Source organism: Oryzias latipes, chromosome 21, assembly GCF_053564925.1.
Source record: "Oryzias latipes strain Hd-rR chromosome 21, Olatipes_Hd-rR_3.1".
NCBI lineage: Eukaryota > Metazoa > Chordata > Actinopteri > Beloniformes > Adrianichthyidae > Oryzias > Oryzias latipes.
In genome coordinates, this window is record NC_136257.1 from 30760668 (window position 1) to 30787660 (window position 26993).

Below are 26993 nucleotides of genomic sequence, written 5' to 3' on the forward strand. Positions count from 1 at the left end.
TAACATTACGTTTCGCGCCATCTATGGTCAGAATTCCTAGTGTTGTGACCACTTCAACTTAACATGATTGAAACACTTTTTATTGCATTCACTTTTACTTTTGCTTAGTGTTATTTTTACTTGTCATTCTTTGAGCTTTAAATAGGCGATAAAACCTCCGCACGTTATTGTTGAATTGCTCTACAGTTTTTCCTTGCTATATTACGGATCACCTGTCGTCATCTCGCTATTTAGCAAATTTTTTTGTGCTTTTATTTTTTAACTGCGTCCTGATTGGCTGTAGACCTTGTCAATCCATGTCCTCCATGTCGTGTCTCCTGAACAGAATGCGTTCAGTTTGCAAAGATGATCTGTGTTTTTTATTTAATAAAACTGGACGTACGTTGCTGTGAAGGTTTGATCTCTGAGAGTTAAAACAAGAGAGAAAAATGAAAATGTTCATGTCTGTCTGAGGAAATCTATAAAGTGTGTCATGAGGACTGTTAGTGCATGAAAACATCTAGAAGTATTGGGGAAAAAAACAAAACTGACTACTCCTAAAACTCCTAAAGCTTGACTATTGGTTCAATGTTCTGACACAGAGTGCGGCTTTAATCGTCCTTCAAGCAGAGAACACACATTTTCTTTTGTTTCTCCCGTTTTGTACACACGGCGGTGAAAACCTTTCCTTTCAGCTTTTGAAGTTTTGATCAATCAGACTCTATTTAAATCCATCGCCCAAGGCAGACCAGCTCAGCAGTTTCTTCTCCATCTCTCGGCTGCTTAATTACTTCAGGTTTCCGTGTGCGAGAGGCTGCATGTCTTTCCAGTCCTGCACCATCTCACCAACTCTAACAAGCAAGCAACCCAGCAGGAAGGTGGGAGACCTCTCCCAACGTTTGCCCCTTCTACTAAACCAGAACCATCAACAATTGATGGTTTTGTTCCCATAACTTCCACATATTTATCCGTTTTTGGATTCAGCGGAGAGTCGGCATGCGGTCTGATTTCCTTCACATTTATTTTCTATCAAACATGATTTGAAAACACCTCAGCGAGGCTCGTCGGTGTGAAGCCTGCAGTGAGGTTCTGTGGGATATTTCACATCTTCCCAGGAAGTCTGTGTGTAGCAAACCACACGCTGCTGTCTGAACAGTTTCCTTCCATTTTAAGGGTTTTCTCCGTTAAAGCCGTTGATTTAACAGTTCAAGCGTAAAAAAGAATCAGTTTTCATGTCATCATCAAATGCCTGCTACAAAGAATTCATAGCTGAACAATTTGGTGTATTTTGCTTTTTTAATCATTACATTTGAATTCATTTATTTTTTCTTGCTTTAGCCCTTGTGCTATCTTGTGGGTCCAGATGACCCCACTGCCTTGGGAGGCACGTTAAGGTTGGGTTAACTAACACATAGCACAAGGGTTAGAAAAAAAACGCATGTTTAAGCTAACTGTGGGAGGGGCTGAGTCACTGGCTGTAACATCAGCTGTTTGCCAAAAATAGCTAACCGCATTCTATGCATCACACCTAAGTCACTTAAACTCTTCTATAGATCCTTTTAAAAAAAAAGTGTTTGTTGTTTTGCTTTTTGCTCTATCATTAGCCGCCTCTGAGAAATTGTCGAAATGGTCTGAGAAGTCCAACGTATAACAAAAAACTCGGTCAGTTCGTAGCTGATGTGGGTGAGGAAATGTGGAGAGCAAAATTGTACAAAATGGAAAATCAAAAGTTGGTTTACATATTTTCTGCTTTTCTAACTACCGTATATTCCACACTATAAGTTACGGTGGCCCAGAAGGGTCACAACACAACACATTAACTTTATACACAACACACGAACTTTACACACAACACATTAACTTTACACAATAACTTTACACACAACACACTAACTTTACATACAACACACTAACTTTACACACAACAGATTAACTTTACACACAACACATTAACACACAACACATTAACTTAACACACAACACATTAACTCACAACACAACACCTCACAACACAACACATTAACTCACAACACAATAACTCACAACACAACACATTAACTCACAACACAACACATTAACTCATGGCCCAGAAGGGTCACAACACAACACATTAACTTACCTCACAACACATTAACTCACAACGGAAGTAAAGCAGCAATTGAAGTGCTTTTATTCTGAAATTTCTACTGGGCTGAGCAGCTAACTGCCTAACAGAAAGTAATGTCACAGTGAGCTGTGGAGGGAGCTGCACGCGCGCTCCTCTCCTCTCCTCTCCTTTTTTATTCCGCTCCGTCCTCTCACACACGCACACACAGGACGGAGCGGAAAAAAGGAGAGGAGAGGAGCGCGCGTGCAGCGACAGAGGGGGGTGTCAGAGCGGAGGGAGGAGTGTGTGTTCATATTGTGTGTGTTTAGAGGAAGGAGAACCGTAGTAAAGACAAAGTTTCTGGCAACACTGCTGCTAGCTTCTCTTGTAGCAATAACATGCTCCCTCCACAGCTTACTGTGACATTACTTTCTGTTAGGTAGTTAGCTGCTCAGCCCAGTAGAAATTTCAGAATAAAAGCACTTCAATTGCTGCTTTACTTCCGTTGTGAGTTAATGTGTTGTGAGGTAAGTTAATGTGTTGTGTTGTGACCCTTCTGGGCCATGAGTTAATGTATTGTGAGTTAATGTGTTGTGTTGTGAGTTATTGTGTTGTGAGTTAATGTGTTGTGTTGTGAGTTATTGTGTTGTGTTGTGAGTTAATGTGTTGTGTTGTGAGTTAATGTGTTGTGCTGTGAGCTATTGTGTTGTGAGTTAATGTGTTGTGTGTAAAGTTAATGTGTTGTGTGTAAAGTTAATGTGTTGTGTGTAAAGTTAGTGTGTTGTGTGTAAAGTTAGTGTGTTGTGTATAAAGTTAATGTGTTGTGTTGTGACCCTTCTGGGCCACCGTAATAAGTCGTACTCACATGAATTTGATCTTGAAAGGCAAATCATAATGAAATAGATAGTAATAATGAATGGAATATAAACACGCTTCACCACCAACACATTAATGTCTGTTTTAATGAAACATCAGGGAGAATTAAGCAAAAAGAATTTAGCAAAAAAAAAGCGACTTATACTCCATGAAATATGGAAACACAAATGTTTAAAACATTGATGAATATTAGAACAATGTGCTGATAATAGACTGATGAACGTGTGTCTTAGACAAATGTGTGGACTAGCTTATACAGCCGTACCGCCTTCAAAATGATGCTTAACAGGGTTGAGTTTGGTTAGGAAACCACCATTAAGGTGCTCTGAGCCTGAAGAGGGCGCTGTCCTGGGATTCCAATTGTCGGCAAATGAAGATGGCTGGATCTGGAAAGGCATCTGCCAGAAAACTGGAGCCAAGTGTAACAGGATGAGATCTGTTTGTTTTAATTACACAAAATATTGGGTGCCCCTAAGTTTCTTTCCCCCCTGTATTCAGTGTTGGGTTGTAGCCCCTTAATGTGTTCTTCTTCGCTGGTTTTCCCTTCATAAGTTTGGCGCTTGCTTTCCCTCTCCCCTTTCTTTCTTATCGTCCAGCGTAGAGGTAGGTGTCCTGTAATGTTAGCGATATGAATCCTCATTTTATGTTAGTTATGTCCGATATACTGTTATGATTTAAAATCTGTTATGAACCTTTATGGATGTTGACATTTATTTCAGAATAAGAATTTCCTGAGCTCCCTCTACCTCTCACCCTCATGTAGGCGCTCATACGGGATGCTAACACAGTGGTTTCTATTTTCTTTTTGGAAAATTGTCAGATCCGCAATAAGTGGAGGTGGTCTCCAAGGGTGCTGTTGTGTCTCGACATCTTTTGACTCCCTAAAACACAACGCAGAAGTGATCCGGTTACACAAGCACTTGAAATTTTGGGGATAAAGTTGACGATAGTAATTAATGTACATCACAGGGTAGCCGTCTGGACCAGTTATTCTGAGCTTTTCCTACCGTCTGCTTTTATCTGGGTCACTCACCTGCTGAGAGTTAAAAGGCTCCATTGTTTGCTGGTTTAATCTGCAGAAATGAAGTTCATCATAAAGCAGAAGCTGTAACGTTCGTCACACGCTGCGCTGTCAGGTTGACGTTCGGTTCTGAGGTCCGATCTGCACTTTGAGACAAAACCCTGGAGGATTTGGGTGTAGCTGCCTAACTGTTGCTGTTGTAGTTTGACTCAGTGGGAAAAATGTCCAAAGCTGCTTCACAAAATGTACTTTCCAGCGAAGCTTTAGAAGAAATGCATCACTTCTGAGCACCACGCCTCCTTGAACTCCTCTCTCTTAGATTCATACAGCATTCCAAGATCTTTTGTGGGGGAAAAAAACAAAAACAAATTAATTTTAGAGTTTGATCTAGTTTAACCAGCTCGTGCCAGAAGAGCTAAACTTGATAGAAATGTTGCTCTTTCTGACCTCATGAGTGTCGTGGGGCAAACATGCACCTGTCTGCATTCAAGTCTTTTGGAATCAAAAAGTCATTAAACTGCTGATGTTGAGGACGCGGTGAACTGACGGACATCCTAAAGCCTTAGTCACATGCAGGGGTTGTATAGTGTGCCCCCCCCCACCCCCCGTGGAGGGTTGTAGAGAAGAGCAGCCACATCTTAAGTCCATTGAGACAACTGTTGTTGTGAATTTGAGCTAAATAGAATAGAATTGAGGTGTAGGTTTGTCTTGAAGTTCCCTAGGGTCTAATACGGCCACCTCAATGGGTAAACAAAGGACGTGCTATTGTGGTGCGAGTGGTAGGTGTACCGGGAAGTCTTTGGAAGGATAATGGAAGCTACTCGCACTTGGGAGGTCCAGGTGATGCTGTCGGACGGTGTGAGTACTGGCTCCTTACTGACCGTGCACTTAGGTGGCACGCATGTGCATGTAGGATGTCCACACAAAATACACTCTGATTGTTTAATTTCCTTATTTCTAACAGTCAGGCTGCATGCAAGGAACGCGCACGTATCACATGAACAGCACTAGCTTTTGCAGTCAACAGGATTCGGAGGGTTGAAGAAATGTGAAATCCCTACATCTTACCTACTTCACCCTTTAATGTTGTGAGAGTGTTCTCCACCACCTGTTGCCTGCAGCACGCCTGTAGAAAAAGCTGTGCATGAACACTTTCACAGTATGAGTTTGACAAGCGCTCTGCCATCCGCGAAACACTGAGGGTAAAAAGGTTGGACGCTCTTGGTCTCGATTTCTCCTTTTTGTTTCTGTAAATCTGGATTTTATTCCAAAAACTCTTTGATGTTCAATGTTGGTTTACTATTCGGGCACTACTATCAAGTTAAGACAGCTTGGCCTCCTTGGATGATCTGGATTTTGATAGTTTGATACTTCCTGTGCTCTTTTTGATCTGCTCTCTTTAAAAAAAAACAAAATAAATGTCATTGGTGGTTGTGTGGCAGATATTTTTTTTTTTTTTTAATTCCCTCGTTCCTTCTGGGTTGTGTTGGTTTGAGCAGGTTCTGCCTTTCAGCGTGGACGTCTCCTCCTGAAGGTCTATTTTCTCTGAAGTAGGAAGCTGACGCCGTCTCACGTTGGAGTTTCCTGCTCGCACATTCAAAGCAAACTGTTTGAACTAATCAAAGCGGCAATGGCCCACTTTGAAATCCTCCTTTAACCTAAATCTGGGATATTTGCCGTCTCCTCCAGAGTTTATTAGATGCAAATATTCATAGGTGAAAAGAGGAATGTTTTCCAGCAGGGAGTCCATATTATCCTTCATTATCCTTGCAAAGCCTTATTTAAAAATCTCTTTTTAATGCAGCATTGAATAAATGTGTGAAACAAATTCTCCTCCTCCGGGGGGCTGTTTAAACATTCATTTTGCTGCATGTTAACGGCACAGGTAGATGGGATCTAACGAGGATTAAAATGTGTTTGCATGAGCGCTAAAGGACCATTTTCGGCCGCTAATATCCTTTCTTCTGCTAACAGACCGGCAGTAACACTTCAGGCCGGAATAATGACGGACAGGCGCAGCTGACGGGGTTCAAACCCCGCTGCCGTCCGCTCTGGCCTGCTCATCATTATGCAGTTAATCATCTGCTCAGCTTCCGTTCTGGCAGCTTTAAGAAAGGCTAGCAGGTCGTTATGCAAAGCGCACACACCTTTAAATAGGAAATGTATTCACCAATCAGAGGGGTTTGATTTAGAGCCTCAGTATGAAGAGACATCTATCTGTGGACCCCACTTCTGTAAAGTGAAAAAAAAGTCATGTTAGTGGAGGTAAAACGCTTACAGTAAACATTGTTGGTTCTTAAGCTACGTTCACAACGAGCATTGAAATGAAGGGGACCCCATCCATACATTACTACCTAATCAAAGTCCCTAAAGTCCCTAATTAGCTAAAGATTGACCTGTCAAGCCCCAAAGCGATCGTTGAAATCTGCTTAGCTACACGTGAAGGCGGGAGTTTTCAACGGAAACTCTGTTAAGCCCCTCCCCTTCTATTTCACTACTTTCTGACAGGTCAGTGTTTTGTGGGCGTGGCTACGACAAACCGTTTTCAACTGCAACCTCATTTATAGAGCACTTTTCTTGTTGCAGAACACCTCAAAGTTCTTTACATTGGTTAGCCGTTTCATTGCATAATTTTTAAAATTCCACCTTTTTTAGATTATTCTGCATTTAAAAAGTCTGTCTGAGAAAAGCTTGTAGTGAGGGATTTTACATCTTAATCTCGGATTATTGTAAATGGTAAAAAAGGACTACTTTGCTGATTTGGTCTATTATGGGTTATTTTTAAAGCAGAACTACCGCAATGAACTCTATTGTTATAAAAAAATAAAAATCGAATCGTAATAAAAGCCCCCATCAGTCTTACACATTGGTTTGTTGTTGACTAGAACAGAAGCGTTTCCAGCTCTGCTCGTTCTTCAGGCCTCCGTCCAGCTTCATGGACTTTAGGGTTCTGCAGGTTCTTTGGTGATGTTCTGCTGCAATGATCTCATATGTTCTTCCTGGAGTTGCGGTGGGAAGTCTCGGACGTTGCAGCTGCACATTCGGAGCGTCCCACTCAGTGGGCCCGCCTCTTACTTCTACCTAAATCTTTCAGATCTGTGCATCTCAGTGGAGTTGGAAACGGTTCTGAACACGTTGTTCCCACCTCTGGCGGTCTGTGACGGACAGGTGTGAGAGCTCACCTGAGCTACGCTGAGATGAGGCATGTGAAGCGTTTCAGAAAAGGGAACCTTTTCTTCTGGAGTTTAGAAGCTCGTTTCAGAGGAAGGAGTCACTCTTGGCATAAACATCATTTTGGCCTACTTCCTGCTTGTTTGTTTTTCTTTCGACATTAAACTCGGGAGATTTCAGAAGTGGGTCAAGCTGTGCTGAAGGTGGATATGCTTCAGTGGGACCAGAGAAGATGCTCTGGATGGGGCGGGTTTTCATGTGTGGCGCTCTGTGACGGCGCCTGGTGGGACCCGGGTTTGTCTGAGGAGTTATTCTGAGACTGCAGTTCCTGTTCTTTGCCTCTTTCTCGTTCCCTTTAGGGGTCGCCACCGGAAAACATTCTCTCCTGTTGAACTCTGTGTTCTGCACAACCAAGTTGTTCTGTTTGGGATTCTCATGAGGTTTTATGTTGAATACACAACAGCTAAATCTGAATTGCTCCCTTATCCCTCTGGCTCCTCCCTAGTGCTGCAGTTGTAGGGGTATTTGAAGCTGTAGTGTTTTTTGTTTTTTTTAGGTGTGACTTAGGGATGGGTATCCCTCTGCCGGAAGGGTGATCCGCGGCCCGCTGTGGTGCGGAGGAGAAGCACATGGGTGTGCTCTGAAGCACAGACGTTTACATTTAAGCCTTGGAGACACATTAACATTGGTGTTTGGGTCATCTGGACCCACTAGACAGAGCGCTGAACCTTTTTTCTTCAATGATTTGTGATCTTCACTGGTGTCTATGGATTACATGAAATTTTTCCTTTGTCATGGTAGGAATAACACGTCAATGTTAGGGTGGGGTCATCTAAGATAACACAAGGGTTAAAAAAAGAGGACTTTCTGACTCTTTTCGACTCGACTTACTTTAGATGCAGCATGTTGAGGTTCTGACTGGGTTCTGTCAGCTGTTTCACTATTAGTTCCATAAGTCCATCAGGGACTGATTACAGATTATGAAGGAGCATCAGTAGCTCTGACAGGGTTTTTTCTTCTTAAATAAAACAAATCTTTATTTAAAACAGTCGTTTTTGTGTCGCTAAACTTCGTCCCTGTCTTCGGTAAAAGAGAAGAAACCCAGAAAGGTTTTTTCCTCCGTGTTCAGAGCGGCAGCGAGTCTTTCAGCTGACAGACAATCACTGCGGCGTCGCTCTCGGCGTTCCCCCCCCAGGCTGTTTAACTTGCCGCTAACCTCCTGGAACAGACTGGAGTCTTAAGGCCCCCCGGTGAATTGATTAAAATAAAGGTATGTGCGCCTCTGTGTGCGCCGAAAAGGAAAAGTGTCACCCAGGGGAGCTCATCACCGCAGGGGAAGCATAAAGAGTCTTAATTAACGGGGTGGGGGGGCTGTTCCACAGTGACGGCTACATAAATAGAAGTAATGGAGTTGGTGAGGAGGAGGTGGGGGCGGCCGGGCTCCTCACGGACCAAACTTCACCCCCGGGTCGGAGCTGTGGGAGCGTCTGTCGTAGGATTTTCCGCCGGTTGAGGACGTCACGGGGAGGGGCGGCGGCGGCAGAGATCCCAGAGCGACGTCTCCGGCTGACGTCGCTCTGAGGTTTGATCCCCTCCGTCTAATGAGACCCAAGAAGAACCTTCTGCAGCTTTTTCACGTCCGCGTTCTTAAATCGATTTGAACTTAATACTGCAACAATAATTCTGCAGAACCATCAAGACATTTTTTTTAGGCAAAACACAGTTTTGGGTTTATTTTGAATGTTCCAACTGAAAGAGGTCCGTTCTGTTCGGTCTGTATCAATAGTTACGAGAAGTTCTTCTCAAAACCAAACGGGATTCGTTTTACAAATAACTGGAATTCTGTTTTCTGCGTTTTGAACTAAATCTAACAGAACCGACGGAGACAAACTGTTGAGTTTGACCTCAAAAACACTTTGACCTCTGGTTTCAGTCGTTCTGATGTTCGGCGCTCTGTGCCGCTGAGGCTTTGGTTCCAACCGCGCAGACTTGATCTGGACTGCAGCGTTTCCAAACACAAACGGGTCTGATGGCGTTATAGAGGGATAGAGGGACGACAGGATTCATTCCCCCGGGGGGGGTTAGGCTGTCATAGCCGTCTGGTACATTTGAAAACATCCATCCATCTTCTATTCCTGCTGCGCCGCAGGAACCCGACCCAGATCCTTCAGGACAAACATTCAAAACTAGAAAATTGATAGAAATGGGACTTATGCTAGTGGGGCTCGGAGGGGGGGGGTGACACAACCCTCGGTAGGAAGGGCAACCGACGTCAATACCTTGCCAGACCAAATGTGCGAATCAGACCTTTGACATCCATACCGGATCGGTCGGGCCGGGGTCCAGAACGAGCGCCATTGGTGGTGTTCACCGACGGGCTGCCGGTGGAAACTGGACTGCTGTTGGTTGAAGAACAGCAGGAATGTTCAAAGGAACAGAGAAAAGAGAACTGAAGACATGGAGGCAGCTGGTTTTGGAGGGGAGGATGCAGAAGACGGGGGTAGATGGAGGAAGCTGATTCGCCGCGGCGACCCCTGACAGAAAAGCCAAAAGGAACAGGAGAAGTCGTTATTTGGCGTCACCAAGACAAACATTAGATCCGTCTCAGCATCAGTGGGGTGTTGGCGTCCAGAACCGAGCAGATTCAGGTGTGTGACTGTGGCTCAGACGGAGGTGGATGAGATGATGGTTTTTCACCAGGTTCACCTTTTAATGAACCTGGAGACTGTGTGGCAGCGTCTGTCCGTGTTTGAATCCTTTGATTTCAATGCTTGACTAACTTGAAGACCCAGCAGCGCGACCGTGGTGGTCTTTGTTGTCACGAGACTCTAAAAACCACACGGAAGTGCCGCAGGTTTGCAGTTTGAGGCAACCTTGCAACAATTAGCCCCAACTACTTCTATATTGAAATTCTACTCTGACTAAGGCGTGTTGTGACATCCAGCAGCATACAGAGCATGGGGGGGGGGGGGGGGGGCAGACAGTTTAGCCCTTGTCCACCCTGAGACTGAAAGGTCGTGAGTTAGAATCCGAATCATACCAAAGACTAAAAACGGGAGTGTGTGAGTCGTAAAGTTAGTAGAAGCAATCGCACATTAATAACCCTTTGAGAGCAGTAATGTCACCGTGACACCAAATTAGAATGACCCAAAGTCTTTGACTGTTTAGGTAATGAATGTAATTCTGACATGAAAAGTTGCTTTTCTCTGCGTCAGAATTCATGAGAATTGCTTTTAGGGGCGGGACTTTACGGAGAGGCGCTTTAGCTGGTGTGATTTCTGGGGCGGCAACTTTGTTCTTAGTTTCTCCAGTTCAGCTCCAGTTTTGTTCAAGACCATTAAGTCCAGGTTCCTGACCACGTTTCCATTTAGTCCACGCCCAAACTGGTGACATCAGCACTTTAAAGTGCTGCATATCAGCACAAAGCTGCTTTTCTCTGGAATGACCTTAACGGCGTGAACGGTTGAAGAGTTGCTGTAATTCAGGGAACGGCAACACTGGAGCCAAAGCTCTGGTGTTTTGTTCTGTTTGTATTTGTGTCGACGTCTTTACTCGTCGGTCTGGAAGATTCTTCAAAAGGTTTTTCCGTGTGTTTTTTTTGAGAGAAAAAAAGAATACAAGACGTGAAGAAATTATTCTCTTTAGTATTCCTTTTGATTTTCTGTTTAGATTTGGTTCTAAAGACAAATGTCTGTCCTTTCATCAATCTTAATACTGAATGTTTTTCTTAGGAGGTTTTTGTGTTGCAGTGACTCTGACAAAAGGAAGAATATATAGGATTTACCGGGACGGCTAATGTGGGACTTTGGAAAAAAGAGGCTTTCATTCCAGCAGAGATGGGAGGGGGGGGCCTTTCTGTATGGAGTTTGCATGTTCTCCCCGTGCATGCAAGGGTTTTTTCCGGGGACTCTGGCTTCCTCCCACCGTCCAAAAACTACTGAGGTTCATTGTTTTCTCTGAATTGTCCACAGGTGTGTGTGTGAGTGTGCATGGGTGTGACCCTGGGACAGACTGGCAATCTGTCCAGGACGTCCTCTGCAATCGCCCATGAGTGGCCAGGATAGGCTCCAGCAGCCCCGTGACCCAGAAAGGGACAAAACGGGTTTAGAAAATGAATAAATGAATTTAAAATACATAGCTCCGCCCCTAAAACCATAGTTTACCAAATCAAAGCCAAATGACATTTCTACCAAAGACTCCTCTCAAGATGTGTCATTTGTAGAAACGGTTTAGCTCTTCTTCTGTTTGGAATCGAGCTTCAGTCCTGGGTCCGGCCCGCTGCAGGAAACTGTTCTGGTACCCGGGAAAGCAGCTAAATGCCCCCCACCCCACCCCCCTGCAGAAGGTGAGGGATCTCCTCGCTCTGCTGTTGCTGTTCTCCTGTCCCACTGTGCTGAAGTTTCCCTAAAAAGCTCGGAGCTCTGCAGCCCCACCCCCTCGCCCCCGCTGATTGAACGTGTCACCTGGCTGGGACAGCAGGGGGGGGGGCCTCATCAGTCATCCAGGAGGAAAGGCAGTTTGTCTTGGCCTCCTTCTTTCACTCAGCCTCTGGTGCAGACTGGGGGGGGGGGTCTCAGCAGTTATTGTTTTCCAGCTTTTTCTTTAGTATGTGGGGGGGGGGGGGGGGGGGGGGGGGGTTAATTTATCACTGGTGTCACTGGCTTCATTTTAGACGGATGCTCTCATGTTTCCTTCCTGTCAACATTGACGTATTTCCCGCTCCTGCATCGGGTTATCCCTCCTTCTGCCCCCCCCGCAGAGACTGGCGGGGAACATGAACGCCGAGGCCGTGGTCCAGAACAAGCTTTCCCACACGGTGAGGGCGCGCTTCCTGCGCTTCGTCCCGCTCGACTGGAACCCCAGCGGCTGGATCGGCCTCAGGGTGGAGGTGTTCGGCTGCTCCTACAGTGAGTACCAAAGCTCCGCCCACTTCTGCTGAACCGGTAACTGACATGTCCTGAAACGTTTTTTCATTTTAACAAAGGGTTTAAGGAAAGGTTTCTTTGAGTTCTGGACTCTCTCTTGGTTTCACTCACACGTGATTTCAAAATAAAAGTAAAAGATTCCTGATCAAACTACTTCCAAAACATTCCAAACACTCAATGAACTGAGAACTACGACACAGATGATTGTAAATGTTTTCTAGGTAGTTTATTAAGGAATCTTGTTCTAAAGTCTTATTGAGATGAATCATTAAATTATCCCCCTACAGTTTACACTCTCTCCTGCTAGCTTACAGCCCCTCAAACCCCCAACCTAACATTAGCGGTAGCCGTACAGTTTGGATCCAGATTCCAGCTGAAACACAGAAAACAAAGACCTTCATGGATCTATTGTCATGCTTCAGAATGGAGCGGGAGTTCGTGTTTTCTTCGTCATGAATAAGCTCCTTTACATTTGTTTTTGTTGTCTGCTCCTGATTCACAACGATTTGACTAAAAAAAGATTTAGACTTAATTTCCCTACAAGAACATGTCCAAAACACCCAAAAAAACTCTTAACTGTCATGGAGCTATTTGTAAAAAAGCCCATACCAAATTGTTTTTATTTGTAACACCAATGACCTGCTAAAAGCCGGCAGTTTTTATGTCAACCCCCCCTTCAGGCTTCACAAAGCTGGAATAGTTTCTGTGTCAAACGGGAAATCTGCCCGCTGGTCTGTATCTCTGTGTGGAAGGAGGTCGGGTTCTGACGGACCTCCAGAAACCACCTGAACTCAAAGCCAGTTAAACTACAGTAAAGCAGAAGTTCAGAAGCAGCGTCGTCATGGTGAAAGGAGGACACCGCTGATGGTAACCAATACGAACAGATTAGAGGTGATCTGAGGTTAATCATCATTTTTTAATGCAGGAGATCCACAGGTTCAAGAGTTCTGCTTCGCCTGAAAGCAGGAAAATCTTCTCCAGCAGTTTGTTTGTTGGGCTAAAGCTTAAACCTCATCTGTCCCAAAAGAACAAGAAGGTTCTTTCAAGAACCAATGAAACTTTGGTTGGACAATGTAGAGAGACGTGGCGTCGTGGTTGAGGGTTCATGCTGGGACGGTCCACTCACCTCCAGATCTTTGAAATTCTGCGCCGGGATCGTCTCCCAGACCTCAACGGACTGAAGTGATGCCGTAAAGAGGGGCGGACCATAATTCCTCCGTGCTGGATTCTGCTGACGCATTGGGAGCAATAAAAGGGAAACTAAATCATCTCCCCCCCCCCGGCCCCTCTCAGCAGATGAAGGCTGTGCAGCGGCGGCAGCAGATATGCAAACGGCAGCAGTGATTTAGAGCTGGACGGCGGAGCTTTACGATCAAAAACAATCTGCACTCGTGTTGAGGAGTCCTGGACACGCCGCTCAAATGAGCTGCCCTCAATACCGCGCTTTATGCAACCGTCTTAGGACCACGAAGGCTCCTGTAATCCGCTCAGTAACGCGTCTGAGAACAATTGTGGAAGATTTCATTAAGTTATAGGATTTGGAGACGATTCAGGGGAAGGGTGGACTTGTGCGACAGCGGCCGCTCTCGACAGGCGTGGCGTGGAACAAAGCGGGGACGCGTCACGCCGAGCGGTTCCACATCGGACTTCTCCTCCTTCTCAGAGTTTTGGGGGTTTGTCCGGGCTCGTCGTCACAGTTCAGTTGGCGGCAGCCTTCGCCACTCCGTGTTTCCCTGAAACAAAGCGACGGGCTGAGCGAAGCTCCACAAAAAAACCATCTGCAGTTCCAGGAGGCTCCGATCCACCACAACGGAAATCCGCCCGACTTAAGCAGATCCCTCCATCTGTGTGTTTCTACTCCAAGTAGCGTCTGCAGCTCAATCCCGCCTCCTCCTGCGACCATCCAGCGCATCCACAAGCAGCAGGCGCCGCTCTAGGAGACACACTTGCTTTAATTAAAGCTCCAGCGCCGCGTGGGGGTGAAAGGTCAACCGCTGACTTTTGGGGGTCTTCATTCCACCTTAATTCCTCTCCATCTTGGCCCCTTAACTTTAAATAAGAATTTAAGAAATTAGCAGACTCACCCCACACTTTTCATTCAGTAAATCGCTGCATCCTTCAGACATCGTCACCACGGTAACCGCATCCATCTGTGGTCAGGGGAGGGATTTTGATTTGGATCTCAGTCGGATACCGAAGTGAAAACAGAATTTATGAGAGATTATTAAAAGAATTAAGATCATCTTTTGATCTTTTCCCAAAGCCTGATTTTCAATGACAGAGTCTCCATAAAACGAGTCTGTTGGTGTGGAAGTAAGCCTCCGCTTATTTCCCATTATCCCTTTGAAACTCCATTGACAAAAAATGACTACTACATTACCCAGAAGCCATCTGTGTTCTGAGTGACGGTCCCCCCACTAAAATCTAAAGCGCAGCGATCATCTATCAACGTCAGCGACGGAGACAACTGCAGCCCACGGCAAGCGTGATGACGGAAACCATGACGTCCAATGTGGCGTCAGGATGATTGACGTCACGTTCAGAGATCTGGTGGGAAAGTCGGACACGATTTTTAAAAATTCGCGAGAGTCAAATAATAACAAAGACAAAAATATAAGGGAGCTGGACCGTAATGAACGGGAGCGGGAAGGAAGTGAACATCCAGTCCTGTTTCATCCTCTAACATCTGTATGCTTCATTTCCTTGTACTGTCTTGGGAGTGGGGGTCATCTGGACCCCACAAGGGCTAAAATGGAGTGGAGCGGGGAGCTTGTGGTTTTACTACTTAAAATCTCGTAAATTTATGAGAAAAAGAAAAAGAGTCATTTATCGGAGCCTAGCTTGAAGATGAAATATGTGGAGTCTTTTGTGAAGCTTTATTTCCAAATCAAAAACAAAGAGAGTCTGAACCTTTTGGTGACTCAAAATCAGATTATTTTCAGTGGAGCCGTCTGTCGGTGTCGGTAAAGCGGAGTTTCATCTGGAACATAAGGAGCTCAGAGACACCTTTGGGTGCAGAGGACCGCTACTTTTCATTCACGTACCCAGAAGTGCATTTGTCTCATTACGTCATGAACCGGTCATGTTCAGAACACTAATGTGTCAAACAGTTACATACCCCCCCTCCTCCAGATGAAACGTCCTGTTTAAAATAAAACAACAAAGAGGAATGAAAATAGTCTGTTATATTAGCATTAGAACGCTGAAAATGCCAGAAAGTGCTGCTCCTCCTCAGAGGGAAGCGTCACACAGACGTAGAGATCTGGTCTTTGGTGAAGGGACAAAGGATTAAAGTGAACATCTGCCTGCAGGGACACCGACGTCTTCATCAACGGCTGCAGAGATCCTGATTAAACCTTAATAAATCGTAAATCAAACAAAGGAGCTTCCAAACATTTTTAATGTTATCAATAACGTTTTAATGTTTTTTTTTTGGTGGTCGTAAAACTCCGTTGTATTCATCTGAGTCGCATTTTTATTTTATTTTTTTACATGTTAAGACAAAAAAAACAACATATTTTCTGTTTTGTTTTAATTTTCATAAAACTTTCCTCATTTTTTCCAGTTTGAATCATATCAATGTTTAGTTTTTTACTAACAATTTGCTTTAGACAAAAAATAAATATATATCAATGCATATTTTTACATAGAATTAATTTAAAAATTTGATTTAAAATAGTGTTATCTAAATAAAAATGGACCCTAATTTAAAAATATAGGGATTTCTTTTACAAACTTCAAATGTTTGGTTGTCAGATTCCACCGTCAAGGCTGCTAAATGACCAAACACTCAGATGTAAATTATTTTCCTTTTTTTCCTAATAAAGGATTCAAATTTTCAGAATCTCTTCAAACGCGTCTCACTGCTTATGAACTGGAGGTTCATCAAACAGAAAAATGGCGTCCAGTCCCTGAAGGTTTGTTGAAAACAGGAGAGGAACGGAATGAAAAGCGGTTTCCTTTGGCGTTCCTGAGCGGCCGGTTCTCCTCGGTTCCTCATGCGCTGTGATTTCCCCGCAGAGTCGTACGTGGCGGACTTTGACGGCAGAAGCTCCCTGCTGTATCGGTTCTACCAGAAGTCCATTTCCACGGTGAAGGACGTGATTTCTCTGCGCTTCAAGAGCCACCAGGCCGAGGGCGTCCTGCTGCACGGCGAGGGCCAGAGAGGAGATTACATCACCCTGGAGCTGCACCGAGGCAGGCTGGACCTCTACCTCAATCTAGGTGAGGGGGCTTCCTCTCTATCCCTCTGCAGAATCAGCTGCTGTCCTCCGTGGTCATCGTGGGAATCATCGGCTGAGATTGAACCCCAGATTGGCAGCGATTGAGAGGATATGAGAGCTGTACTTTTGGAGGAAGCCTCCATGATTGAGTTGACATTTCATTCCCAGACAAAGTTATTTGGTCAAATTGCTAAATCTGACAACAGAAGCCCAGAAGGTTTCTCCTCAGAGGCGTGAAGGATGACGGGTGTGTGCGTGTGTGTGTGTGCGTGTGTGTTTGCAGACGACAGCAGGCCGAGGTTCGGCAGCCGCCGCGCGGCCGTGAGCGCCGGCAGCCTGCTGGACGACCAGCACTGGCATTCCGTCCACATCGAGCGCTTCAACAAGCAGGTCAACCTGACCGTGGACTCGCACACGCAGCACTTCCACACCGCCGGGGAGGGGCACTCGCTGGAGGTGGACTACGAGGTGAGGGGATGGGGGGGACGGGGGGCAAACGCCCGAGCTGCCGTAAAGAGACTTTTACTGCTGCAAACACAGCAAAACGCTCAAACCAGCAGCCATCGCCATGACGCTGGATTTTAAAACACAAAAGCAAGTTTTGAATGTTTAACAATTATCTCCTTCAGCCAACTGTTACTTAAACTGTTATTTCTGCACTATGTCAATGAATGATTTAAACTTATATCACATAAAAGATGCACAGACTAAACAGTGTTCAGTCATTGGAAAACACGCTACACACGTTAGCGTCTGCACATTACCTGTAAAGCTGCGTTCACGATAGACGCCGACGTCTCCTTTGATCGATGATGATGAGCGCTAGTGTGAATGCATCTGCTGTCAATCAAAATCTTGTGCACATCCACGTTTTTGAGTGACTTATTGCATGAATTGGTTTGTGTGTATTCGTCTAGTTATGATTAAATGCAAAATTGTGTTTCTTTTTCTCGACATTTCTAGAATTTTGATGAATTTTTGCCCGTATGTGTGATGGCAACGCCGCTAGTGACCCCATCAGCAGACGGGATGAACGTGACCTTTAACTCAAAAAAGCCTTAAATTCCTGAATGATCCAGAAACGAGTTCAAAAACCAGCATAAGTGATGTATGTTCCCTGTTCCAAATGCTAATGAGGCGTCAGTGGGAGACACTGAGGAACGTCTGCTGAGCTTTGAGCTGCAGAACAAACTGCAGAGCTGCTATTGTCAACATTAAACCAGAGGAGGGATTTCCGGATAAACACGCCGAATTAAAGAAAGCAAATATGGAGACAGACGAGGAAAGAAGCGTTTCTTTTAGCTCATTTTCTGACTAAATTCTTCTGTTTCTCTGTCATTTCTTTTCGTCTGCTTTGCTAAAACTTGTGAAAGTTTCCAGACACGGTCATCTGCCAAACTGGAAATGAAAATGGAAAGCTGCAACATCAATCAAGACGTCCTGCAGCAAGTTCTCCTCCATCCGTCATGAACTCCCTGAAGTTCTCCCTGCAGTTGCATTTGAAGCCTCACATGTGAAACCTGTTGCTTTGAGTTTGGGGGAAAAAAAAACCAAAACCTTCCGAGTGAGAAAAATGTTGCCGATGGTTTTTTGGGAAAAGCGAATCCCAGGTTTGGCGGATGAGACTCCAGCCGGTTCCTGAAGCCACGTCTTGTGTTTTCCTTCATCACAGCTGAGTTTCGGCGGGATCCCTCTGCCTGGAAAACCCGGCACCTTCCTGAGGAAGAACTTCCACGGCTGCATGGAGAACCTCTACTACAACGGCATCAACATCATCGACCTGGCCAAGAGGCGCAAGCCGCAGATCCACAGCGTGGTGAGTCTGACGCCCGTCCGACTTTTAGGCCTTTGCTATCCTGTGGGGTCCAGATGACCCCATTAACGTTAACGTGCCTTGGAGGCACGTTAACATTGAGAGTGGGGTCATCTTGACCCCACAGGATAGCAAAGGGTTAGGAAATGGCGAGCTGCTGCCCGTTCAGGATGAGGGCGTTAAAGGAACATGTGCTTCCTCTAACGGCTCAGAAATGTGAAGCAGCTCCTCTCAGAGCGGCGAGAACGATGGAACCGAATCAGAGAGGCTGAGCGCAGGAGTGGGCGAGGAGGAGGAAGTGGGCGATTGAACCGCAGGGAGGGGGGGGGGGGGGGGGAATGCAACTATTACAGTAACAGTTTAATTTGGTAACCGCGCTCTCATGTGAAGTGCGGTTGCATAATGCCGCTTCAGAAGCGTTTGGAAGGGAAAACGGTGGAGGTGAAGCTCCTACCTGCCCACTGCTGCTCCTGTGACGTCTGCTCTGCATCCTCACAGTCTGAGGAGAAACTTCCAGATTGAAGCGGAAGCCTTTCGAGGGGCCAAACGGCCTCTGGGGCCCCTTCAGGTCACCCACTGGAGGACAGATCGTGGAAGGCGCTGAAATGATAATCTAGTATTTGTGTTACAGGTCAGATATTCAGCTTCAGACCTGATGCAGAGAAAAAATATCGTGGTTTCCTTTCAATAATTTGTTTTAAAAGGTATTTTAACTAAAATATAGACTTTATTCCCAAACATCCCACAACAGCTTCAGAGGGTTTTCAGTTTCCCTAAATGAGCTGCAGAGCCTCAATCAGAGATCCACCCTAACTCCTAAAAAACTAGACAGTGCGGCTCTATGTAGTCCTCCGGATTTTAAAAGCAATTCTAGCACCACGCTCACTACTATTTAACAAAGTTAAAATCGAATTAATGTGAGCGTATTGCAGCAATTATTTTTGAATCCACTTTCCTCTGAAGATAAAAACGTTACTGGTTTATTAAAAAAAAAAAATTAATACTTTTTTTTTGGGGGGGGGGGCAAAAAATGTTCAGGCGCAATGCATTGTGGTCTATATTCGAGCATCGATGGATTTTGGAATCGGAGATTCGGACAGCACTAGAAAACGGCCAACGCACTATAAAGTGCACTATGTAGTGAATATTAAGGAATTCAGACAAAACCCTGGTCAGTACTTTTTTTTTTTACTTTAAACTTTGAATGTCAAACTTTATTCAACTGCTTTTTACATAAAATAAAATGCTCGTAAAAAATTATGTGATTAAAATAAAAACACTCCCTCCACCCGCCCAGTTCCCCCACTAGAACCCTTATATCAGGGGTGTCAGACTGGTTTTTCAGAAATCCTGACTGTTGATTACCTGGATCAGGTGTTTTCCACCAATAAGGAGCTTTAATGGCAGGTTGGTTAGAAAATATGCAAAACTGGAGTTTGACACCTGTGCCTTATATTAAAACGTAACAAAGACTGAAGAGCTGCAGCTGGAAAGAAACTGTCTGGCTGGGAAAAGAAACGGGGATCCAGTTAATGCAGGGCCCCGCCCAACACAGCCCCCCCCCCCCCCCCCCCCCCCCCCCCCCCCGCCGCTATTAGACCACAATGAAAACCACAGCAACAGCCGGTGGCTCCCCAGAAAAATGGGGGATGCATAAACCTTAAAAATGTGAATATTAATGATACTAAAATGAATATATTAAAAAAATATTCATGTATGTAGAATAACTGTAAAATGTTTTTAATAGGGGGGAAAAAAATCAATAGAAAAGATCAAACTAAACCATTACAGTAGTCATGTGACTTTAAAAAGGCGGGTCTTCACAAAAACCTCTACGGTCCCTGCGGCCGTGGCACCAACCTTTAACCAAACTTGTTTGAGCAACTTCCTTTCAAAGCCCTTTCCAGATAAAAATGTTGCTACTTTGATGGCGGTTATCCTGATCTGCCACAGTCTAGTTAGTCACCGCCATCATATTTAAGGTGGAATCTAGAGATAAAACCATTTTGATATATTATACCATGGTCTGGGTGATTAATCAATTCTGAACGGCTGCTGGGTGTGGATTAACCCTTGTGCTATCCTAGGCACTCTGACGTTGGGAGTGGGGTCATCTAGACCCACTAGACAGTGCGCTGAACCTTTTTTCTTCAATGATTTGTGATCTTCACTGGTGTCCATGGATTACATGAAATCTTTCCACCTTTATCCACCTTTGTCATGGTAGGGAGAACATGTCAATGTAAGGGTGGGGTCATTTTGACCCCACAAGATAGCACAGGGGTTAAAAAGTGATCATCCACACCTAAAAAGAAGTTCCAGTCACATAGTTTAACTCTTCTTAACTTTCTGTCTGAACAGATGCTTTATGTAACACATCGTGATCATCAGCATATATATTGCTTTTCTTTGCCGCTGCATTCCAGGTCGGCGCCGGTTAAACGGTGCATTGACGGTAACTTGACCCACAACGAAAGAAATAGTCAACTATTTGTGAAAAAAGCGATCTAAACCGAAGAAAGAACAAGAATAAAGTACCAAGAACTGATTGAATATTTATTTCTTTTGTAAGTCACCATGGTAGAAGCGCGTTAATTGCCAAACGTTGCCATGTTTGGCGAAACCACTTCGGAAGTTGACGGCCACTTTGAAGGCCATCAAACTCCCCTCCCAAGACTTTAAACTCTTAAAAATGTGATAAAAATGGTCCAGTTAATAAGCCCCCACAATAATATGATAGACCTGGAGTCAGCCCCTACCCGTCATCTGTGGTGCCTGCTGCCTTCTGTGACAGCAGCAGACGCTCCAGTGGGAATGATGGGCGCTGTAATGGAATTTCAATGGGACGTTCTCCCATGGCCTGATGGGAGGGAAAGACATCAAAGTGGTCTAAAGTCATGAATGTTTGGGCTCAGAACACAAATTAAGGATTAAATCTGAATGCAGTTTGAGGGATTCTGTGATTTCCCAAGTGGACTGTCCCTGACCTGTGTGGACTTCATCCATTACAGAGAAACGATGTCCTGAACAGGTTTCACTTGTAAGTCCGGCCCTCACGTGTTACAGGCAGACATTATATAATAAATGTCACACAATTCCTTCAATCATCTTTTCTGTCCTGGTTTTGTCCCTAAACAAAAGAATATTTCATTATCGTGGTTTGGCTTTTTTTCTCTGAAAAAAAAGAAAAATTTGACCCCCATCCAAAAACGAATCTTCTAAATTCCAGACGTGTAGAAAACATTATTCTATAAAACTCATGTCTCCATGGCAACGCAAATACATTTGAAATTGACTAAAGTCTGTCTATGAGGCACATAAGTTATTTCAAATATTTGTACCTACTGTCAGCAAAATGGGTACAAATGTTTTTACCACATCAGGGGGTTAAAAACCTCAGGATGGGATCTTGTTGCTTGGCTTTTGAGAACGCCGCCATCCTCTCAAAATGTGGTCATTTTTGCAAACGCATCGCTTCTTTCTGAATTCTTTCACTCCTATCTAGAGCGCTAGCCATTTTCTAGTCCCGTCTGAATCCACAATTCCAAAATCGAGTGCCCTAGAGGTTTCCCAGAAGACTCTGTGAAAAACCAGTGTGCATCGATTCTCACTAGATTGGCGAATATAGACCACAATGCATTGCGTCGGAACAATTTCTATCCAAAAAAATGTTTGTTTTTTTTTTTCAAAAAAAATGTATTTTTTTTTGATAAACCATCAACGTTTTTGTCTTCAGAAGACGGTGGACTCATAATAATCGTCGCAAAACGCTCATTTGAATTAGATTTTAACTTTGTGAAATTGATGATGTCATATCCGCCGTTTAAAAAGAACGACAACAAAAAAGTAGTGAGCGTGGAGTTAGAGTTGCTTTTAAGTTTCAGGGCACTACATAGTTCTTTTAGTAGTTAGGGGTCAAAGTGTGAATTGGGACCCAGCCACCTCTTGAATTTCAGTCATGAGGTTTGTTTTAGGCCATCATCCATCCATCCATCCTCTGCCAATCATCTGGTCGCTGCAGCGGCCGAGAAGCAGACTTTTCAATCAGATTTGATCAGAAATGTGTTGTTACTTGATTGCTGTTCCTGTTCCCGCCTCCCAAAGATGGCGGCCGTACATTAAAGAGTAATCATGACTGTGTCCGAATTCCCTCCTTACTCCCTAACGAATAAAAGCGATATAGCACGGGAATATTTACTGCCCCGGATGGTAAAAGCACATCAGACACCATCCTCAGTACTCTTCTGTAATTTATCTTAAACAGCAAGTATGACGTCATTAATATTATCAAAGATGGTTTATCCTAAAAAGGCACGCTAACATTGGGAGTGGGGTCATCTGGACCCCACAAGATAGCACAAGGGTTATAAAAAAATAGTACATTACTTTATACAAAAACTGTTCAAACACATTGCATTGTGGTCTATATTTGCCAATCTAGTGAGCATCGATGCTCACCGAGACTTCTGGGAAATTTCCAGGGCACTGAAATTTGAAATTGCAGATTACCAACAAAATGGCGAATGCACTACATGGTGCACTAAGCAGTGAGGGAATTGGACTTACTTTGTTCAAAGGAGATACAGGTGGGAACCGTCTCCAAACTTTTACACATCATTCCGTGATTTAAGGTGGTCCTGGGGACGTGGAGGGAGGAGGTGGTGCTGGCTGTCATTTAGTGACATTTGAGCCCTGGAAAGCTGGTTTAAAATCCAATTCTTTGGAGTTAACTCTACAGCCTCCAAACATATATTCTGCAGTGAGGACTGAGCCAAACAGCTGGAATGTTTGCATTCACCTGAACAGAGGCTGCATAGACTCCAGTGACCCTTTGACCCCAAAACATGACCTAGTGGGATTAGAAAATGGATTTATAGGTTTACATTTATCTATATGTTTTGTGTGATAACTTGAAAATGATAAGGATCCAACGTCTAAACACAAAGTTACTCACAGCTAAAACTTGGCTCTGCTTGGACGAGGTTTGTTACCAAAGCAAACCCTAAAGGGTCTCACGCTTTTCTTTGGCCTTTTAAACTAAATTCATCCTTTTTCTATCCGTAAGCAAGACGACTCGATCTCTGAGGCTCCGCCTTTCTCTCCTTGTGAGTGTCGCACCTTTTTATGACGTCAACCTTGAGCCGGCCTCTGCTGCGTGTCTGTGTTTCGTCCACGAAAACAAAACAACATCCGAACCTTTACAAAGACGGATGTGCATAGCGTGCACATAAAAGGAAAGCGTTTTGCTGATCACCGCTACCTCTGCAAAGTGTGTGTTAGCCTGGGGCGGACTCACTTTGTGATGTCATAATGTGGGGACCCATTATGACAGGGGCTGCTGCTCAGAGGTTGAGTTGAATTTCTGTAAGGAATAAACATAACACAGTGGAGCGGAAAACTGCTGCATAAATAGGTACAGAGGTTTGTTGCATAAACTCCATAAATCCTTCTGACCTGCATACATCCGTGGATCAGCCGGCTCCAGGTGTGCTTTCATTGTATGAACAGCATTAAGCAGACATTTGATGCGTCACTGTGAGCCAACCTTCCACCAATGAGGCGCCCAGATGACAGAATTCAGCTTTTTTATTTATTTCTCCAACAGATGAGTAAACCGATCAGAGCTGAAGGCCTCTTGGGTTGAACAGATTTTACTGTTGCATTACGGGTTTATACTCGGAGTATATTTGTATAAACCCCTTTTGTATTTGAGGCTAAGCTTTATTTCTGAAAAGTATATTTGGATGCATTCCATGTTAGAACGGACGGAAGAAAAGAAGAGAGAGAGAGAGAGTGGGATGTTAGAGATGGGGGATGAGGGGTTAAAATGGGGGAGATGAGGGGCAGCCGATAATAAAAGTCAAACCGATGAAAAAAAGCTCATGACCTTTGACCGGTAGAGTCCACCACTTGTGTAGAACAGTCTTTCTTTCGGACCCACACCCCGCCAGGCTGTGGCCCTCGGGGCGGGTCGCTGTGGAACTAAATAAATTTTTTATTTTTGTGCTCTGCGATGTTGCAGCGTTGGTACATAAATTTCATGAATTTCTCTGCTCATACAGGCTGCTGCTGCGTGTGACAGGTACTCCGCCTCATTAATATTTCTGGTGCGGTTGGAATAAGGTCACGCCGCTCTAACCGTCGGCTGTCATGACATTTGCAGACGCACCGCGGGGGAATTCCCGCGAGAGCGTCCTCTCCTGACAGGACGCTAAAACTGCGCGTGAATATTTTTGTTTTTTTATTTTATTTATGCTCTTCTTTTTTTTTTCCTCCTGCTCCCCTCCAGGGCAATGTGACCTTCTCGTGTTCACAGCCCCAGCTGGTGGCGTGCACCTTTCTGAGCGCCGGCAGCAGCTTCCTGACACTCCCGTCACACGCCCCCGCCGCGGGGGACTTCTCCGTTCGCTTCCAGTTCAGGACCTGGAACCCAGACGGGCTTCTGCTCTCGGTGCAGCTCGACCCCAGCCCACAGAAACTGGAGATGCAGATCAGCAACAGCTGGCTGCTCCTCACCCTCCACGGCGCCGGGGGCCAGAGGACCGAGGTCACTGCCGGTGAGTTCCAACAAGCTCCACTCTGCTCTTCCTCTGAATAAAGGATGTGGAGTCGTTTTCAGGTCTACAAACATCTCTGTTTTAAAAAGAAAAATAATTCAACATATGAAATAAACGCTAAAAATGTATATTAAGTAGGAATAAAAACGTAAACAAAAGTCATCTGGCTGCAGATGAAGATCGGAAATTTCTGCAGCTTTGAGTCTCTAGAAATCTTCAGTGAGATCCATCGACCAGACATGAAGCAGATCTGGAACCGACCGGACGGATTACGTGTGGAGTCAGACTGATAACATTTCTGAACATCAGAGCACCAGTCAGACAGGTGGTGGTAGTGTGATGGTTTGAGGCTCCATCGGATGCCGGTTTCATTGTTTTGCAGCAGAACAAAGATCCAAACTGAGTTCAAATTTGTATGCAAAGAAAGTTCTGTCACAGACTTTAAAGTCCCTCTCCCATCCTCTTTTCAAAGCGTTGATGTCGTTTTTAGCCAAAGCAAACAAAACTGTCTCTAGGACGTAGTTTCTGCAGAGGTGCAGCAGTTCATTAGAAATTCACCTCCGAGTTGTGGGCGGCAACCCCACCCCTCTTCCCTTCCCCTGTTGCTGAGAGCTCTCTGTTTACATGCTGTCCCACTAGCTAACAGCCCACCTAACATTTGTGGCGGCCCGCCCGGCGTATTTTCTGCGTCACTACTGCTGTGTTTTTTGATCTGATCCTGATTCAAAATTATTAAAAAATAAAGAAATACTCAGAAACGCTATTTTAGCCTATTTTGCTTCATCAGAAAAACGGCACAAGACCACGATTTTTATCGGAGTGTGTTTTTAAGAACTGTCAGGATCACTGAATTTACAGAAGAAGTAAATAAAAAAACAGATACAAATAAAAGGAATAAAGTTGTTTCGCCTCTAGTGTGTTTGGTTAAATCCAGAACAGTCCAGACTTCCTTTCAGAGGACTTCTTAACATTTAGTGTTCAGTCCGTGGAAGTTCTGTCCGCGAGCGTCCCATCCAGTTTGATGGGTTCAGGTTCTGGTCGTCAGGAAGCTTTCAAATAAAGAGAAACACAGAAGTTTGGCTTTAATCGGATCAAAGCAGATTCCAGAATGGATTCGGTTCTGCTGTAATCTGACGCCGGTTGATGGAAATCATTTGTCCAGCGTCTTTCTGGGGGGGGGACTCTTGGAGGTCACAGCTGAATTCATTATCGAGCTGAAGCTCCGATAGCATCTCGGTTGCAAATTCAGGCGGTGGGGAGACGCATTATCATATCAAACAGACGGAGAGCAATCCCTGAGATCGGCGCTGATCCGGAGCGAACGTGCCTCCCTGGTGGGGGGGCCGGTTCCTTAATTACAGCAGGATATCGACGCTGTGAGGAGGGGGGGGGGGCTGGCAGCAGCTGGAGGCGTCTCTGTGATGGATGCTCTGAAACACAAGCAAGCTGTGAGACGCAAACTGAGAAAACCGGACTCGCCGCTGATAAATCTGCTTCCCGCGGTGCCAAACGGCGGGCCGTGGGGGGGCGGCGGCGGCGCCGTCAGGGTTGCCTTAAGTGGAAATGCAAGCGTGATGTGAAGAGAGGTGTCACATTATCGGTGGGAACGGAGCTGTGAAATTTTCGATGCAGCAGGAAGGATGTGAGAGATTTTTTTCTCACCTTGCTCCGCCTCTTCCTGCTCACCTCTGACGGCGGCCCCGAGGCCAAAGCAGGCGGAGACGCCGGAGCCTCTGGGGCGCCCTTCAGCTCCGTTTCAGGTGATGAAGCGGTCGCACGGCTGGAGTTTGATGGAGAAGTGGGAGAGCGTGCAGCCTCACAAGTGCCCCTCTCAGAAGGCAGCGGAGGTTCCTGGTCCTCGCCGCTCTTTTTTTACCTTTTTTTAACGTCCTTTTGGCCTTTCGTCGCTGCGGCGCCACATAGATGAGCAGCGGTAAGCACCTGCGTTCTCCAAGGGAGCTGCGGAGGAACAGCGCTTCTGGTTCCATTTGAAGGCTCTTCAGAGCTGGAGATGCTCTCCTAAAGTCAAACAGTTCGTCTGTGCCGTTCCGCTTATGTAAAGCCATCACGAACCGGCAGGAATCGAGCTCACGAGCTCCACCAGAACACAGGTTGGCCTCTACGGTTCATCCGAACCAGGATCTGGCTCGGGTGGGCGGGTCTTCTGTTCAACCAGAATCCCACTTGTGTGAGCTGTAGGGGGTTAAAAAGAGAAACTCACATGAGCGTCAACAACCGGTTCTATGTTTGGCTAAGTTGGTCCACATGACACATTCAGGTTGAACCAACCGTCTCCATGGCAACCCGTAGTGTTTGCTTATATCTTGATATAAATAAAAAAA

The 26993-nt window shown here is 45.1% G+C and overlaps 2 protein-coding genes and 1 long non-coding RNA gene across 25 annotated transcripts in view; 1 reads left to right on the plus strand and 2 right to left on the minus strand.

Moving 5' to 3' along the window:
* The window catches only part of cntnap5a (contactin associated protein family member 5a), a 159675-nt gene that overhangs the window by 52669 nt on the left and 80013 nt on the right, over positions 1-26993 (plus strand). For both annotated transcript variants that reach the window (XM_011489979.4, XM_078939673.1), the window contains exons 4-8: positions 11893-12040; positions 16079-16282; positions 16565-16749; positions 17954-18097; positions 24384-24651. In XM_011489979.4, coding sequence (XP_011488281.1) covers positions 11893-12040; positions 16079-16282; positions 16565-16749; positions 17954-18097; positions 24384-24651 — 949 coding nt within the window. The remainder of the gene's footprint in view (positions 1-11892; positions 12041-16078; positions 16283-16564; positions 16750-17953; positions 18098-24383; positions 24652-26993) is intronic.
* LOC105356859 (uncharacterized) lies at positions 3011-23581 on the minus strand. 7 transcript variants are annotated; one of them, XR_013652782.1, is made up of 11 exons: positions 23391-23581; positions 23049-23253; positions 22893-22943; positions 22661-22794; positions 21082-21224; positions 20854-20954; positions 18549-18670; positions 14143-14239; positions 6110-6194; positions 3975-4302; positions 3011-3822 (listed from the first exon to the last, which is right to left on the minus strand). It is a non-coding gene; the product is annotated as an uncharacterized LOC105356859 (long non-coding RNA). The 7 variants fall into 7 exon arrangements; XR_013652781.1 differs by adding an exon at positions 5031-5088 and having other exon boundaries at positions 6133-6194; positions 22661-22943; XR_013652779.1 differs by adding an exon at positions 5031-5088 and having other exon boundaries at positions 22661-22943.
* The window catches only part of LOC110017394 (uncharacterized), a 90698-nt gene continuing 90120 nt past the window's right edge, over positions 26416-26993 (minus strand). For all 16 annotated transcript variants that reach the window (XR_013652774.1, XR_002292801.3, XR_013652767.1 and 13 more), the window contains one exon: positions 26416-26844. The gene's annotated coding sequence lies outside the window, so the exon portion shown is untranslated. The remainder of the gene's footprint in view (positions 26845-26993) is intronic.